The 15,940-nt window shown below is 65.5% G+C and overlaps 1 protein-coding gene and 1 long non-coding RNA gene across 3 annotated transcripts in view; both read left to right on the forward strand.

The window, feature by feature from the left end:
• Nucleotides 1-889: 889 nt before the first annotated feature.
• LOC125964763 (uncharacterized) lies at nucleotides 890-3,521 on the forward strand. Its single transcript, XR_007478031.1, has 3 exons — nucleotides 890-902; nucleotides 3,147-3,234; nucleotides 3,478-3,521. It is a non-coding gene; the product is annotated as an uncharacterized LOC125964763 (long non-coding RNA).
• Nucleotides 3,522-6,334: 2,813 nt separating this feature from the next.
• GPSM1 (G protein signaling modulator 1) overlaps nucleotides 6,335-15,940 on the forward strand; it is a 30,790-nt gene continuing 21,184 nt past the window's right edge. Inside the window, exons 1-2 of one of the 2 annotated variants that reach the window (XM_004284983.3) lie at nucleotides 6,335-6,628; nucleotides 15,180-15,401. In XM_004284983.3, coding sequence (XP_004285031.1) covers nucleotides 6,564-6,628; nucleotides 15,180-15,401 — 287 coding nt within the window. In that variant the 5' untranslated portion in view covers nucleotides 6,335-6,563. Of the gene's footprint in view, nucleotides 6,629-9,049; nucleotides 12,754-15,179; nucleotides 15,402-15,940 lie in introns of those variants that run through there. The other variant, XM_004284982.3, reaches the window with a different exon arrangement.

A 15,940-nucleotide genomic window follows, 5' to 3' on the forward strand; every position in this document is an offset into this window, starting at 1 on the left:
CGGCTCTGCACTCCTGCAGCTCCAGCCCAGACTTGGGGGCGGGCTGCCTGGGGGTGACGGTGTCTGAGGGCAGGGCAGGGTTGGGGGCTGGGGCCTCGTCTCCTCCACACCTGGCGGGGGGCAGGGTCTTCAGGCAGGTGTGGGGGGCTCCCGCAGGGGTGAGTGGGTGTCCCGGGGACCAGGTGTCCTCCAGGCTCTGTGACCACACCCCCGGTGTGGCAGGTGGCACACAGGTGCTGAGCACCCAGTGCTCAGGGGCCGAGGCTAGGGGCAATGAGAACGAGGGGGGGGGTGCTGGAGGGAGGAGGCCCCTGCTGCAGGGCCCAGGGCTCAGGGACCTTCCTCAAGTTCCAGCTGTTTTTCCAGGTTCCCAGCCAGCAGGCCTGCTCCTGTCCCTCAGCCTGGTGGCCCCAGAGGCACCTGTGCTCCCTCTGGCCTTGTTGTCAAATGGAGCACCTGTCCCAGAGGGGCAGGCAAACTCCCGGCCCATCGGTCCCACACATGAGTCTCATGTCTGCTGTGCTCCAGGGCTACGCCAAGGGCTTCGCAGGCAGGACCTCATTCACCGGGCTCCCATTTGAGAGAGAACAGGGAGGCCCAGAGAAGGGCTGGGGCCCCAGCTCGTGAGTAGCCCTGCCGTGTCCCAAGCCCCACACTTGCCCTATGCTCTAGATGAACGGGGGCGTCTAAACGCAGAGAGGACTTGCCATCAGTCAGCGAGCATCTGTGTGTCAGCCTCACGCCAGGAGCTCAGCGATCCCAGCTGCGCCTTGCCCACCTGGAGCACACCGGTGCTCTGCCCAGCCTCCTGCCCACCAGGAAGGACCTGGTACACAGCAGGGACACGTCTATAAGGTGACTGTCACGCAGCCTCCACCCCCAGTTGTGTCTGTGACGTCCAGGTAATGCTCACAATGCAATGTTAATGGGCAGGGACTTCCCTGGCAGTCCAGCGGTGAAGACTCTGCGCTTCCACTGCAGGGGGCACGGCTTGATCCCCAGTCAGGGGAACTAAGGTCCTGCATGCTGTGCAGCTGTGGCCCAAAAAATATTTTTTTAATGTTAATTGGGAGCAGAAGGCTACAAAACCACCTGTGCTACGTGATCCAAGTTACGTAGCAGCCCTTGTCAGTGCACACCGAGAACTGGGTGTAGCGGGGTGAAGGGCGGTCCCCAAAGAGACATCCACCTACAGTGGTAAGTGCGACCTCATTTGGGAAAAAGGGCGATTGTAAATTAAGGCTCTTGAGATGAGATCCTCCCCAGTTAGGGTGGGTCCTAAATCCGAAGCAAGTCCTTTCAGGAGGAGAGAAAACAGACCGAGACGAGAGACACGGAGAAGAGGGGAGAGCTCGTGAAGACAGAGGCAGAGATGGGAGTGATTGGCCACAAGCCACGGGACACCTGGAGCCCCAGAAGCTGGAAGAGGCAGGAAGGACTCCTGCTGGACCCTCCAGACAGAGCGGGACCCCACCAGCACCTAGATTCTTCTGGCTTCCAGAGCTGAGAGAGAACAAATTTCTGTCATTTGAAGCCAGCCGGGTGTGGTCATTTGTTACAGCAGCCCTAGGAGACCACGACAGAGGCCCACGCCCCATCAGGTAGTTTAACCAGCAACTTACCGTGCCTCCTGTCACAGTCCCCACGGTTCCAGCCTCCCAGCGAGCCCGGGAGGTAAGTGTCAGAGAGACAGAACTTGCCTGGGTTGAAATGTGAACCCAGGCATCTGGCTCTTAACCACAGCATGGCCTGGCTTCTCTCCCCAGAGGGTCTGGGTCCACGATCCAGCATCACACTCCTGGAATGGGGAGCTGCCAGTGGGCAGAGAACCCCCAAAAGGCAGAAACCCACCGCATTTTCTCTTTGCCTGGGGGGCCTCCTAGTATTTACTTGGATCAGCAGATTGACCTTCCTACTTGTTTGGTTTAGGCTGTTGTTAAAAGGTTCCCTCCCGGGCTTCCCTGGTGGTGCAGTGGTTGGGAGTCCGCCTGCCGATGCAGGGGACGCGGGTTCGTGCCCCGGTCCGGGAGGATACCACATGCTGCGGAGCGGCTGGGCCCGTGAGCCATGGCCGCTGAGCCTGCGCGTCCGGAGCCTGTGCTCCGCAACGGGAGAGGCCACAACAGTGAGAGGCCCGCGTACCACAAAAAAAAAAAAAAAAAGGTTCCCTCTCCCATCCCACACCCAAGGCCTGGGGGGCTTGGAGCCACCCAGGAGCCTGGAGCCCAGATACACTCTCCTCTTTCTGTCTCTCTCCTTCTCTCTCTGTCTCTGTCTCTCCCTCTCTCTGTGTCTGTCCCTCCCTCTCTCTGTCTCTGTCTCTCTCCCTCTCTCCAGCACTCACAGGCCTGGGGGCACAGACAGGCAGGGGCAGGGGTTTCCATCACACAGGCCAAGGACGAGCCCCGCCATGGACAAGTGAGCGCGGGTCTGCTTCATGGGCACCTGCTTCCTCCCCACAGGCCCTGGGGGCATAAACTGGGTGACAGGCAACTGCCAGCCAGAGGCCCAGGAACGCCGCATGGCCAGGTGTCATTCGATGACACGGTGGCGTACAGCCTCACGCACACCTCCAGCCATTTCCTGGATGTGTTTCATCTCCCAGCGAGGTGCTCAGGACCCCGTGGGTGGACAGACCGTTTCCTTCCGGGCTTCCTGCAACACCCGCTGTCCACCCTGCAGCCCCCACTCTCCAGGGACTTTGAGGCCCCAAGGGGCTGTGGGTGATGTCTTAGGGGCCTTGGGGCAATGGGGGGCACATGCCCTAAAACTGTGCAGAAGGAGGAGCTCTTTCTCAGGGTAATGAGATTTTTTTTTTTTTTCCGGTACGCGGGCCTCTCACTGTTGTGGCCTTTCCCGTTGTGGAGCACAGGCTCCGGATGCGCAGGCTCAGCGGCCATGGCTCACGGGCCCAGCCGCTCCGCGGCATGTGGGATCTTCCTGGACCGGGGCACGAACCCGTGTCCCCTGCATCGGCAGGCGGGCCCTCAACCACTGCGCCACCAGGGAAGCCCGGGGGAAATGAGATTTTTAGAAATGGTGGTGAAAATGAGTGTTCTTTTTACTTAAGCACATATGTGCGTGCATGTGTGTGCACGCACCTGTGTGTTTGGGTCTCTCCTCTCTCTGTCTACCTCTTTCCTCAGGTCCAGGTCAGGCGCCTCGGCCAGTGGTACCTGGTGGTGATCCCAGCCCCACTGGGCCCTGCAGGAGCAGGGGAGGGGGCCCCGGGAGGTGTGGGTAGGAGGAGGCGGGGTCTGGGAGGCCGTTGTCTGGGAGCTGTCACGGCCACCAGGACATCCCCATCTCCCGCCGGCCCCGGCAGATGCCTGGGTGGGTCTCAGAGGTTGAACATCCTGTCGAAGCCCGGGTGCTGGTTCTTTGTCCCCGGGATGGCTCCGGGTAGCCCGGTCACCTTCCCCCAGTCTGGTCCTCATCTGGGGTCCGTGTCAGCCTTGAGTGACCACCTCTCTGCAGGCGCCCAGGCCTCTCCACTCCCAAGGGCTCAGCCACAACCCTGCAACTGTCCACTGTCATCTCTCACTGGCCTCTCCAGGGGACAGAACCAGGAAGGCGCAAGTTAGGAAATCAGGGCTTGACCTCAGCTCCCCCGAGGCCCAGCCCTGCCACCAGGGGCATCACGGCCCTGGCTGCTCGTCAATGGGAAGGGCGTGGGCAGGACGCCAGGGAGGGTGAGTGATGGCGGGCGGGCATGCGGCAGGTGCCCCCAGCTGGAGGTGGCACTGTTGACGGCCGCCAGGAGCAGGGCCCTGGGTGTGCTGACACTAAACCCTTGGCACTCTGAGTGCGGTGGGCCGGCTCACGAGAGGTGGTGCCTCTTGGGACCAGGTCCAGCATCACTGCCTGCACCCGCCCGTCGCAGCCCCTCCCTGCTCCCTGTCGACTGCGCCTAGAAGGAGGATCCAGGTGCGAAATTGCTTTTCTTCCCTCCGATGCTCCTTCGGCAATGAGGACTGTTAGGCTGTGCTCACAGCCTCCTGAGGAAGCACTCTGCCTGGGCTGGTGCGCCGAGTGTCACAGGCGAATTTACACGACAGAATGCACAGAGCCCAGGTGTTTGAGGGCAGCAGGTCTCTGCACCTTTAGGCTGCGGGGGGGTGGGATGAGCAACCGGGAGGGTGAGCAGAGTGGATGGTGGGGCGAGATGGGTGCAGCGCCCGCAGGGGCAGGTGGTGATGGAGGGTCGGTGCCCCCAGGAGCTCCTGCCCCCCAAGACCTGTCACCTGGCAGCCCCCTGCCCTCCGTGGAGCCGAGCCACGCCTGGTCTCAAGACTGGGTGGCCACGTGGGCAATGCCTGTTGGGCCTGGTGCCTGCCCACGTTCCACTGTCCTTTGTGGGTCCTCTCGATGGCAGACAATCGGGTCTCTGGATGGAAGAAGACACACCTCTGTGCCGTGTGGCGAGGACTGCCTGCAGGGGTCCAGTGGGGCCAGGTGCCCTGGCACGGGCAGCATGGTCCCAGCAGCCGGCATTCCCTGAGCTCTTACTGTGTGCCAGGCACAGTGACCATCACTGTCCAGACCCCACAATCCTTCCCAACCCCTGCAGGACGGAGCTGCTGAACCCTATTTACAGATGGCAGAACCCAGGCTCGGACAGGGAGAGCCACTTGTACCAGGCACGCAGCGGGGTGGGGGTGGGGATGGCCTAACTCAGAGCCGGAGCCCTTGGCCAGCTCACTGCCCAGCACCCCCAAGAGGATTCTAGCTCCCCCGGGAAGCTCTGATAGAAAGTTGAGACCTGAGCTACCCAGTATCCCCGCTCGCAGGAAGGAAGAAAGAAGATGCCTTCCCTGCAGGACCACTCTGGGGCCAGGAATCGCTCCCTCACTCCACCATTCACGTCACATCACTATGAGGGTGGCCTTCCTGGCATGAGGCACCCGGCCGCAGACCCAGGGGACCCGCAGGGGGCTCACAACAGCGGCCTCCTGGCAACACTGAGCTTAGGCCTGGAACAGGCGGGGCCCACAGCAGCCCCTGCCCTGACACTGTTGCCAGCTCAGGGGTTCCCCAAGGACGCAGGCCTGGGGCTGCCGTAAATGAGGGTGGTGCTCCTACCCACTGCACCACCCACCCTGCAGGGGCCAGCCGGCGGCCGCGGCCGCGGCCAAGAGCAAGGCCTTGCCCGGCCCCTGTGGTCATCGGGGGAGGGTGAGTGGGCCAAGCCGCCGCCGCTGTGCTCTGGGCACAGATGGTTCCATCCCCGCTGCTTCTTCCGCAGGAAAAACAAACCAGCTCGGGGCCAACTGTCCTTTTCTACCTCGTGTTTATTTTCACGGCCTTTGCCTTTGCCTGAAGCCGGCGTCCTGGGGTCTGCGCTCCGCCGAGGGTCTGGCTGGCGTGGCCATGGCATTTTCCTGACCTTGGGGCAGCTCTCCGGATAGGCGCCAGCGTGCTCCCGGGGAAAGTAGCCCATTTCCTGCCCCCAGACTTGTCCCTGTCCCACTCGGTCACAGCAACTTCTGCAGGATTTGGAGTCTTCTGGCTGCATGGTGGGGGGGGAGGGGGGCTGAGGCTGAGAAGGGGAGCAGGACAGAACCAGTGAGACCCTAGGGCAGTCAGGGGTGGAGCTGAGGCCACATCACCGGTCAGGGCCACCAGGGCTCCCGGGAATTCGCAGGGGAGGAGGTGGCCTGGCACTGGGATACTCGACTCGGGTGGGTGGGCACGGCCTGGCTGCTCTACCTGCATCCTTCCAAGTTTTCAGCCATCTCCATTTCACAGACAGCTGAGAAGGCCAAGGTTGGTGGGGGGACCCTGCAACCCAAGGTCTCAGAAGGGAGAAACGGGGAGGGGGAGGGGGGCGTGCTCTCAGGATCCGTGGCTTCTGGGGCCAGGCCACACACATGCCTAGGTAAATGCTTTTCCATCCTCCCACACGGACGAATTCACATGGGGGACAGACTCGCTATAGCAGCTAGAGGGGCATCCCCGGGGCCTGCACCCCACTGCCAGTTTGGAGAGGGGCTGAGGCACGCTGGGGCTGGACTGGAGGAGAGGCAGAGAACCACCAAGGGGGGAGAGGTCACTTGCCAAACAAAGGCGGGAGGCCAGGCCTCCAACGGGGGGAAGAAACGGGGGTGAGGCGCCTCCACGCAAACGGCCTCGCAAGCCCCAGCAGCCCCCAGAAGCGATGCCGCGCCAGGCCCCTCTCCTGCACTCACCCTGGGGGGCTGGGGTCGCACCCTCCTGAGCCCTCTGCCAGCCGAACGCTCAAAGGCTCCGCCCCTTCCCCCGCCGCGGGCCGCTCCCCCGACCCCGGCTTTCTCCCCTCCCCCCACCGCGCGGACGGGGGGGAGGGACCGGCGGCTCGGCCCGCGCCCCCTCCCCCTCGGGCGGCGGTGACATCACGGCCACGGCGGGAGGGGCGGCGCCGCGCACATCACTTCCTCGGCGCCTCCCGCCCGCGCGGACGGACGGACGGCTAGCGGGCGGTGGACAGCGGAGAGCGGACCGCGGACCGGCGCGGGGCGGCGCGAGCGGCGCGAGCGGCGCGAGCGTGGGGTGCGCGGCCCCCGGCTCTCGGCGCCCTCGGCCCCATGGCGGGTCCGGCCCCGCCCGCCGCTGACGAGCTGCTCGGCCCTGCCCGGCGCCTCTACTCCAGGTGGGTAGGGCAGGGCAGGCGGTGGGGCCGCGCGGGGCCGCGCGGGGACCGGGCAGCTGGGGCCGCTGGAGGCGGGATTGGCCGGCCTGGAACAAAGGCGGCGGCGAGCGCGCAACGTGGCGGGGACGCCCCTCCCAGCGGGGCCGGCGGCGGTTGGGGGCGCGGGGTGGGGAGGAGGGGCGGGGGGGAGGGGGTCGGAGGCTGGGGGCGCTGGGCCTCCCACGGCCCACGCCCTCGAGAACCAGGGCACTAGCGGGTGGGCAGCGTGGGCCACTGGGATGGACTGCCGCCTGCCGGATCGCCCCCTCGCAAACGGTGTCCAGGGTTTGGGAGACTGGCAGCTTCTACGGCCCTGCTCTCCTGGCACTGGGCCCTGTGGCACGGCAGGCGTGTGGTGGGCGCTCCAGGAGCTTCCCTCCCAAGCCTGGCACCACCTCCCCACTGCCATGGCCCGAGTACTGGGTGGGCAGGGGGACATGGTATGCTGAAGAGACCAGGATGTGTCACGGGTGGGGCCGTGCCCCCACCAGCCCACCAGGTGCCTGTGGTCCAGTAGATTGTGGCTGGCGTGGGGCTGCAGAGCCAGCCATCTAGGTGGGTGGGTGGGCACCTGCCTGAAGAGGCACCTGCCGCGGGCAGGTTCGTGAGTGATGCCAGCGGTCTGAGCTCTGCGCCCCACGCCCATCAGGGATGACAGGGTGGCCCTGGCCAGGGCCGCGTGCCTGGCTGGTGACTCCAGGCTTGTCGAAGGTGTGCCACAAGGTGATGCCCTGGGCCTGGCCCAGACGGGCACGGGCACTGGCATGCAGGTGTCCAGCAGAGCGGGGCAGGCGTGAGTGCTGGGCCGGGGTTGCTTACTGACTGCAGCTCCCGGAGGCGGGGACAGGCTGTCCCACAGTGGGGACAGGCCGTCCCACAGCGGGGACAGGCCATCCCACAGTGGGGACAGGCCGCCGACTTGGAGGGACATCGTCCTGGCTACCCCCAGCCACCCTTAAGACCTGGGGGCTGCTGAGCCTTCACGGGGCCTAGCCTGGCCTGCGAGGATTCTCCAGCCTGGCCAGCAGCCCAGCAGCCGCAAACCTCTGCTGGGTGCCCCCCCCCTCCCCGATGTGCAGAATGAGGCTCTGGGGCCCCTCCCACCTTGGTCTGGTCTGTGCTGCTGGCCAGAGACACAGCCCCCATTGTGTGGTCTCGGGATGGAGCGCTGAGCCCCCGGCCTGGCTCCTGGGCCCCACGCAGGGGGAGGGGCGTGTGAGTGGGTCTGTTGGCAGCCGACGCTGGAGGCCTGTCCTAGAGGACCCTCTCCACGGCCCCCCTTGGGATGGAGAGCTGTGCGGGGCTGCACTTGCCCCAGCGTCGTTTCTCCGATGGAGAGGGGGTATTTCGGAAGAATGACACGTGTTGATCTGGCAGCCGCCGGCTGTGTGCGTGTGTGTGTGCGTGCGTGTGTGTGTGTGTGTGTGTGTGTGTGTGTGTGTGTGTGTGTGTGTAGGGGAGCTATGGTGGGGGAGGTCCAGGCCGCTTTAGCCCTGGGAGACCCTGCGCAGCCAAGCCTGGGGTCCACATCGTGCTGGTCTCCCCACAGGCTTGACCTGGCTGCCTGTGGTGTGGGCTGGCACCAGGGCCCAGCGGGGACACACCAGACAGGACCCTGGCCTGGGGGAGCCATCCCTGGGCAGGGGCAGAGCTCAGCGAACGCTGGGAGGGGCCCGGAGCCCGGCCTGGATTCCTTGCGAGCTGAGCCCCGAGTGGAGGCCGAAGGGGCAAAGCCCGGCAGAGGTTTGGGGGGCGCGGCCAGAGCCCGCCTTCGGGGCTGTGAAGACGCCCGTGAGCGTTTGGAGCCGCGCGTGTAGCCGCGGCTGGGCGTGCGCGGGCCCGTGCCCGGTCGGAGCTGGCGTTCAGAGGCTGCCGAGACGCTCTCAGAAGGTCATCTGTCCCCTCAGAGCCTGTGTGTCCCGGGAAGACCCCCCGTGGTGTGGGAGTGGAGGGGTGCAGGCAGCCCGGCACGTGGATGCCCCGCGGACAGGATCCCCTTGGTCTGAGCACCCCAGGGGTCGCTGTTCTGGGAGAACCCCTGTTGTGTGGGGGGCCAGGCCAGGTCCCCTCTGCCGTGGCCCCGCCTGGTGACTCCCCTTCCGCACACCCACACCGCTGCCTGGTGAGGTGAGCTCAGCTCTTACAAAGCGGGTTCTGGGCGGAACCGGGCATAGAAAGCCCACGGAGAAGGGCCTGAGCGTGAGGGTGCTCGTGACCCGCCACGTCCCCAGATGGGGCCCTGGGGAGGGCACCGGGTCGGGGAGGCAGGAGTGGGCGGGGTCTCGTGGGGTGGGAGACGGTTAACACTCAGAGCCCCGGTCCGCTGCGCCTGGGAGTGCTTCCCCAGGGCAGGGGTTTGGGAGGGGGTGCTGAGGGGCCCGGGGGGGATGGGCAGGTGGCTGAGAAGCCCCCGAAAGTGGGGAAGCCACAGGCCGCCCTCTCCTGGCCCTCTGGCTCCCTTAAGGCCAGCAGCTGAGCGCTCCTGCTGGGGCTGCGAGGGCAGAGCTGGGCGGCGAGCACACCACTGCGGGGCGGCTCTTAGAGGCGTGACCCATCGGCAGGTGCCCGGACAGGGGTCCCACGCCCCGTGGCAGTCGGCCCTACCCCAGGGCTCCCGAGAAGCGTGCCCCTCGGCACTTTGTAAAGCTGGGTGGTGGTCCTTCTCCTCTCCAGTGATTCCTGCTTCTCCCAGGCTGCCTGTCCCATGATGCTCCTAGATCCCCCGCCCAGACTGAAGAGGAGTCAGTGTGGCTTCACTCTGGGGACGGCAGGACAGGGGGTGAGCAGGGGCCCTGGAGCGTCTGCCCAGAGGCCCAGTGTGGGTGACAGCCCAGGACAGGGACGCTGACATTTAGCAGAGAGTGGGGCTGATGGGGACGCAGCCCCTGGCCAGTGAGCCTTGGTGTTGGGAGCCGGGGGCCAGGCTTGGAGACCAGCCTCGGTGGTCTGGTGCGCACCAGAGGACGGCGTGCCATCCGGGGAGACAGGCAGGTGGGGCATGAGTGCTGATGGACCGCCTGTGGGGGCAGAGAGCAGGGCAGTAGGGGCCAGGCGGGGCCGGGCCGATGGCTACTCCCGGGATGCTGTCTCAGGTGCCGCAGACAGGTGGGAGGGGTATGGGGCTGACGTGGTGACCAGAGCAGTAAGGCCGGCCACTGAGCAGTCAGTAATCACTTCATTAACTGGTAAGCCAGGGGGCAGGTGGCAGGAGCTTGGCAGATACTACCCTGCCTCCTGGCCGCCGCGGTCTGGCTCCTGGGAAGGCTGACCCTGGTCAGCCGCTTTCAAGGAGAGATGTGCTGGGCCGTCGTGGTGTTGGGTAGCAGAGCTCACGGGTGGACGAGGCCTGGCTGGGGCAGGCAGGCTGACCCCTGAGGCCCCTGAGGCGGTGGGCCGCGTCTCTCCCTAGGACGTGGAGGACTGTAGATTAACAATTAAGCATTGGACTTCCCTGGTGGCGCAGTGGTTGAGAATCCGCCTGCCAATGCAGGGGACACGGGTTCGAGCTCTGGTCCGGGAAGATCCCAGTGCCGCGGAGCAACTAAGCCCGTGCGCCACAACTACTGAGCCTGCGCTCTAGAGCCCGCGAGCCACAACTACTGAATCCCGTGCGCCTAGAGCCCGTGCTCCGCAACAGGAGAAGCCACCACAATGAGAAGCACGCTCACCGCAAGTAGAGTAGCTTCTGCTCTCTGCAACTAGAGAAAGCCCATGTGCAGCAACAAAGACCCAACGCAACCAAAAAAGGAAAATTAACCAAATTAAAAAAAATTAAGCATCTATTTAGCCCAGGTGGCAAATCCCAGGTGGAAGGCTACCCTTCTCCCAGAGTTTGAGTGGTGAGGCTGGTGAAGGGGGAGCTAAGACCACAGCCTCTGGCCCCTGAGAGCCCTGGCCAGTCCAGCCCAGAGCCCCAGGGAGCCCCATCTCGTGCCCTGACAACAGGGCTCTTGTCAGGTCCTTGGGTGGACAGGCGTGTTGGAGGCCCCTGCAGTCCTACAGCATGGGGGCATGGGCAGTGGGCGGGAAGCCCGGCTCTGCAGACCGATGCTGCAGTGGGTGACCTAGGGGTGCTGCAACCCCAGTGCATCCCCAGTGGGCAGGAGCACCCACAGATACCCCCAGGCCTGCAGAGGCAGTGTGGAGAGACAGGCTCCAGAGCCTTCTTCACTGAACAAGGAAGTGAGCCTGGCCAGTGCAGGCAGGTCTCACGGAGGAGAGGAGAGGACGGCCTGCGGTGCAGGTGTTGGGGGGCCGCCCCGGGGGGGGAGGAGGGGCATGGGGTCGAGGTGACAGTGCAGAGTTTTGAGGGTTCAGCTTGTTGGCAGGAGCTGCGCAAGGGGGAGATGGTCCAGGTCCTGCCCTGCCCCCCTCAGCTGAGCTTCCCCCGAGGTGGACAGAGGCCTCCGGGCAGGGAGGAGAACGCCCTGGCCTGGACACCCTGGGGACCAGGGCCTGGTGTGGGCGGGTGGGCAGCCTGGGACCTCATTCTCCCACCTCTGCATCCACCCACCCAGCCCCTTCCAGGTCTCGGCCCTCCCTGGTGGCAATGCCTGCTGGGCCTCCTGGGCCGAGGCTGACCCCCGGGTCCTGTATCCTGAGCGGCCTTTGCCCTGGACCACCACAGCCTCCTACTCATCCCTGGGTTCCCGCCTCTGCTCAGACCCCAGCATGGTCTTGGGGAGCTGGGCCCACCCTGGGTCTGTAGTTCCCTCTGACCCCAGAGCTGCGTTTCCCTTCCTGTCCCAGGTTCCCAGCTGCTTGGTCTAGCTGAGCCCCCTCCCACCCAAGGCCCATTGCTGAGACGGGCAAGTGGCCTGGCAGGAGGGGCCACCTACGAGTGGGGCAGAGAGAGCCTCTGTGAGCCCCGTGGGAACCTAGGGGCTCCTGGGATGCAGCAGCACCGTGGGCTGGGCTGCTGGGAGGGGAGGGGCCTTGGGCTTCTCGCCACTGCTCCGCCCTGACCGAGCCCCGTGGCCCCCTCCCCCTAGCCGGACGTTGGCACCAACCCCCGCTACTCCAGAGGCTTCTCCCTTTGCCCAGAGATGCTCACTCGCGCCTCATCAGCCGTGGTGGCTGGAGGAGCTGGGAGCCGGGCTGAGAAGGTGGCCAGGGGGCTGGTGGTTTCAGGAAAGGAACTGGGTGGGGGGGTGTCTATTCCTCCCAAGACGGCTGGCCCCAGGCCCCTCTAGGCCTGCACCTGGGTTAACCTGGGGCCTGGGGCTCCTCGTTGGTCAGGTGTGGTAACCCCAGCAGTGCCCCAGAGGCCGGGGGACTAACAGGGTGACTGGACTCTGTGCCCACCTGTTGACCCTGCTGCATGCCGGGCGCTGGGCACCATGTGCTGCCATGGGCCAGGCTGGGTGTTGGGGGACAGGCCGCCAGGAGGACGGGGCGGAGCCAAGTGCAGACCTGCCGAGCCCCAGCTCCCCAGGTGGGGGCCACACCGCCGTGTCCCTCCTCCTCTCCTTCTCTCACAGACGTTGACCCGGAGCCAGCTAGGTGCCTGGTGCTCCTTTGTGCTGCATGACGGGGTTCTGGCCCCGAACCAGCCACAGGGCCGGAGTGGGGTGAGAGTCTGGGTGAGCGGGACGGGGGTGCGGCCGCTGCACCCCTGCTGTGCGCCTGCCCCCAAGGGGAGCGCATGGACAGGCTCCCCTGGGCGCCCGCTGGCCCGCCCTGCTGACAGCGCTGATCCCCGGCTCTGAGCCGCCCTTGATCCCCTGATCCACCGCAGGCCCTGGGAGGCCCCGGACCAGCTGCCAGGGGGCCGGGGGTCTCCTGGAGCCGAGGCCACCAGAGCCTCAGCCCACCGCTCTGCGGTGGGGGATGCGGGGGACCGTAAGGCCGGCGCACCCCCAGGACCAGCAGCCGAGGTGGGGCGAGGGCTGGCTGGCCAGGAGGGAGGCCCGGAGCGCCACCATGCCGGCTGCCGCCACGGAGGGCCCGCCTGCGGCCCTGAGCCTGGCTGAGAAGGCCGTGTGCAAAGTGGTGTACGGCGCCCCCCGCCCCCGCCCGCTGCTGCTGCCCGTGGGCCTGGAGCTGTGGCTGTACGTGCAGAAGATGCGCCACCTGCAGAGGAAGAGGTGCGGCGGCGGACGGGTGCTAAGCTGGAGGTCACCGTGCGGTTGGAGGTTCTTGGGACAAGGAAGGGGGTGGGGCTTTTGACCTGGGACACCTGCCTGGTGCCTCCCCAGGTGGCCTCCCCACGTGCAGGCCTGGTGAGCTTTCCCAGTCTGCAGTTCTGGGAGGCTGCGTCAGACACCCCAACATTGCGCCCCTGCCCCCTTGACTTCTAGGCCCAGGGCCCTTCCCAAGCCAGAAACCTCCTCTGCTCTGAGCCACTGATGCCACATCTCTGGGCAGGGAGGTGGGCGGGGGGAGGCCACGCCTGTGATCAGATCTGCCCGAGCCAGTGGGGCTCCGAAAACACCTGCGTTTCAGACCGAGTCCCCGGGAGGAGAGGGCAGCTAGCCGTGCAGTGAGCAGCTGGGCAGGGACAAGCAGGCCTTAATTAAGGAGCCCCGTGCGTGGCCCTGGTGGAGTGCGGCTGCCCATGGGCTCCTGCGACGTGGCATCCGGAGGGCCCTTCCCAGAGCTCTTGGTGAGCTGGCTGCTGAGGAGTGGGCGGGAGGTGAAAGGGCCTGGCATCCTGGTCTCGAGGCCATGCCCCTGACCCCGGCTCTCTGAGAGGCCACAGGGCTCTGCTTGAATCTGGGGGTGGGGGAGATGGCGGGGTCCTCTGGTGCGGGCCCTGCATCCTCCAGCGGGGGAGGAGCCCTCTTCCCCAGGAGGAGTGGCCCCGATGCTGGGGAGTCGTGACTGGACAAGGGGCGTGGTGAAGGTGCCGACAGAAGGCGCTGAGCCTGTGGGGTGCGGGGCGCTGGGCTCAGCTTCTCCAGGGGCTCACCAGCCTCACCCCAGCCGGTTCTTGAGGTGTAGCTCTCATTGTAAAAAGAAATGCCCTGCTGTCTTGAGAACGCAGGAGCAGAGTGAATGGGGCGTTGTGGTTTCTGTCAAAGGGGCAGTTTGAATAAAACGGTTGAGGGACTTCTCTGGTGGCGCAGTGGTTAGGAATCCACCTACCAATGCAGGAGACACAGGTTCGAGCCCTGGTCCGGGAAGATCCCGCATGCCGCGGAGCAACTAAGCCCGTGCACCACAACTACTGAACCTGCTCTCTAGAGCCCGCGAGCCGCAACTACTGAAGCCCGCAAGCCACAACTACTGAAACCCGCGAGCCACAACTACTGAAACCCGCAAGCCACAACTACTGAGCCTGCATGCCTATAGCCCATGCTCCACAGCAAGAGAAGCTACCGCAATGAGAAGCCTGCGTGCCGCAACTTGAGAAAGAGTGCACGCAGCAACGAAGACCCAATGCAGCCAAAAATAAATAAATACATAAATTTATTTTTAAAAAAAGAAAAGAAACGGTTGAGAAGCATTACTCTGAACAACTTTATTTTTTAGGGAAGCGCGTTGGCTCCCCCCTCCAGCAACTCCTGATCGTTGCACACTGCTAACAACGAAGCAGGTCGAGTGCGTTGGGGTGCAGCTGGCTGTCTGGTGTGCACGTTTTATTATAAATTACTCTCTGTAGGTTTTCCATGAACTCTGATGACATTCAAAAGCAATGGGAGTAAGAGAAGGATAACGGGGCGGCCTGTGGCAGCCCGGAGCCGGCTCCCGCCTTTCCAGGGGGTGCTCTGCTCCTGCTGTGTGGTCTCAGTGGGGTGCGGGGTGGCAGGGGCCGCTTGCCTCGGTGGGGGCCCTCTCCCTGGCTTTTTCTGCACCTGCGCCCCCAGCCCCCCTCGGGCCCCAGCGCAGGACATCGACTCAGATGCAGCCACGCCCCACCAGAAAATGGGAGGTGAGGACAGGTGACGGCCGAGTCCCCAGCCCCTCCCTCCCCCCCGAGAGCTTGGAGGGTGGGGGCCCTGCTCCAGGATGCAGGACCCAGGAGGCGCTGGGATCGGATCCTGCCTGTGTGGCCCTGACCATCTGGCTGACCCTGTGAGCCTCCGTCATCCTCACAGGGGATCAGGGCCTGCCCCAGGCCACCGTAGCCACTGTGGCAGGTAGCGCCTGGCCCAGGGGCGGCCCCCTTGCCCCAGCAGCTGGGACTGGGGTGGGGGGAGGTAGTGTCTGCAGGCCGCCTCTGGGCGAGGGTCCGGCTGCAGTTGCAGATTCATGCTTTCGTGGCCTCCGGGTGCCCTGGGGGTGGGGAAGGGGAGCCCTGAGGCTGCGGCACAGGTGAGCCGCACCGTGTGCCAACCGGGGCGTTCATCCAAAGAGAGGTTGACGCCCACGCCCGCGGGCACCGCGCTGGCCACAGCCGTCCGAGGTGCCCCGCTGTCCGAATGGTGAGGGGCAGGCTGAGAGCCCTGACCCCCTCCTCTCCGCCCAGGATGGAGCGTGGGGGGCAGGCTGAGAGCCCTGACCCCTCCTCTCCGCCCAGGATGGAGCGTGGGGGGCAGGCTGAGAGCCCTGACCCCTCCTCTCCGCCCAGGATGGAAGCCTCGTGCCTGGAGCTGGCCCTGGAGGGTGAGCGGCTGTGCAAGGCTGGAGACTTCAAGGCAGGCGTGGCCTTCTTTGAGGCCGCTGTGCAGGTGGGCACCGAGGACCTGAAGACGCTGAGCGCCATCTACAGCCAGCTGGGCAACGCCTACTTCTACCTGAAGGAGTACGCCCGGGCGCTGGAGTACCACAAACACGACCTGCTGCTAGCTCGGTGAGCCGTCCCGCCCCTGGGCCCGCGCCCGCCCCCCCCCCCCCCCCCCCCCCGCCCCGCCGCTCTCACCACGAACCGACCAGCCTCCTCCTGCTGGCCCCACCCACTCGGCCCCCCCTGACCGGCCCCCGCCCCCCATTTCCCAGTGTCTCCGTTCTCCTCGGGCCTCCAGAACTTCCCCGCTGCTGCCCCTCCCTGGAACACCCTCCCCTTGCGTGTTCCCTGCCCCCTCTTTTGCTCCTTAAGGCCTGCAGGAGCCCCCCCACCCCATGAGCCCCCAGATATCCCAGGTGGGGGCGGAGCTTCCGACCACTGTGCCCACAGGCCCTTCCCCTCCAGCTGGTGGGCCCTGGTTTCAGCGTCCAGCCAGTGTGTGGTGGCGGCAGACACGCAGCAAATACACACTGCATGGTTAATTCCCTCTGCCAGGCCCCCAACTCTCCTGCCTCCAAGCCGGTCTTCGCAAGTCCTTCCCCCAGACTGGCCTAGCAGAGAAGTGGTCCTGAGCTGGGCCCACCCGCCATGGGACCCCTGCCCAG

The sequence above is a fragment of the Orcinus orca genome, chromosome 6 (assembly GCF_937001465.1).
Source record: "Orcinus orca chromosome 6, mOrcOrc1.1, whole genome shotgun sequence".
In the NCBI taxonomy this organism is placed as follows: domain Eukaryota; kingdom Metazoa; phylum Chordata; class Mammalia; order Artiodactyla; family Delphinidae; genus Orcinus; species Orcinus orca.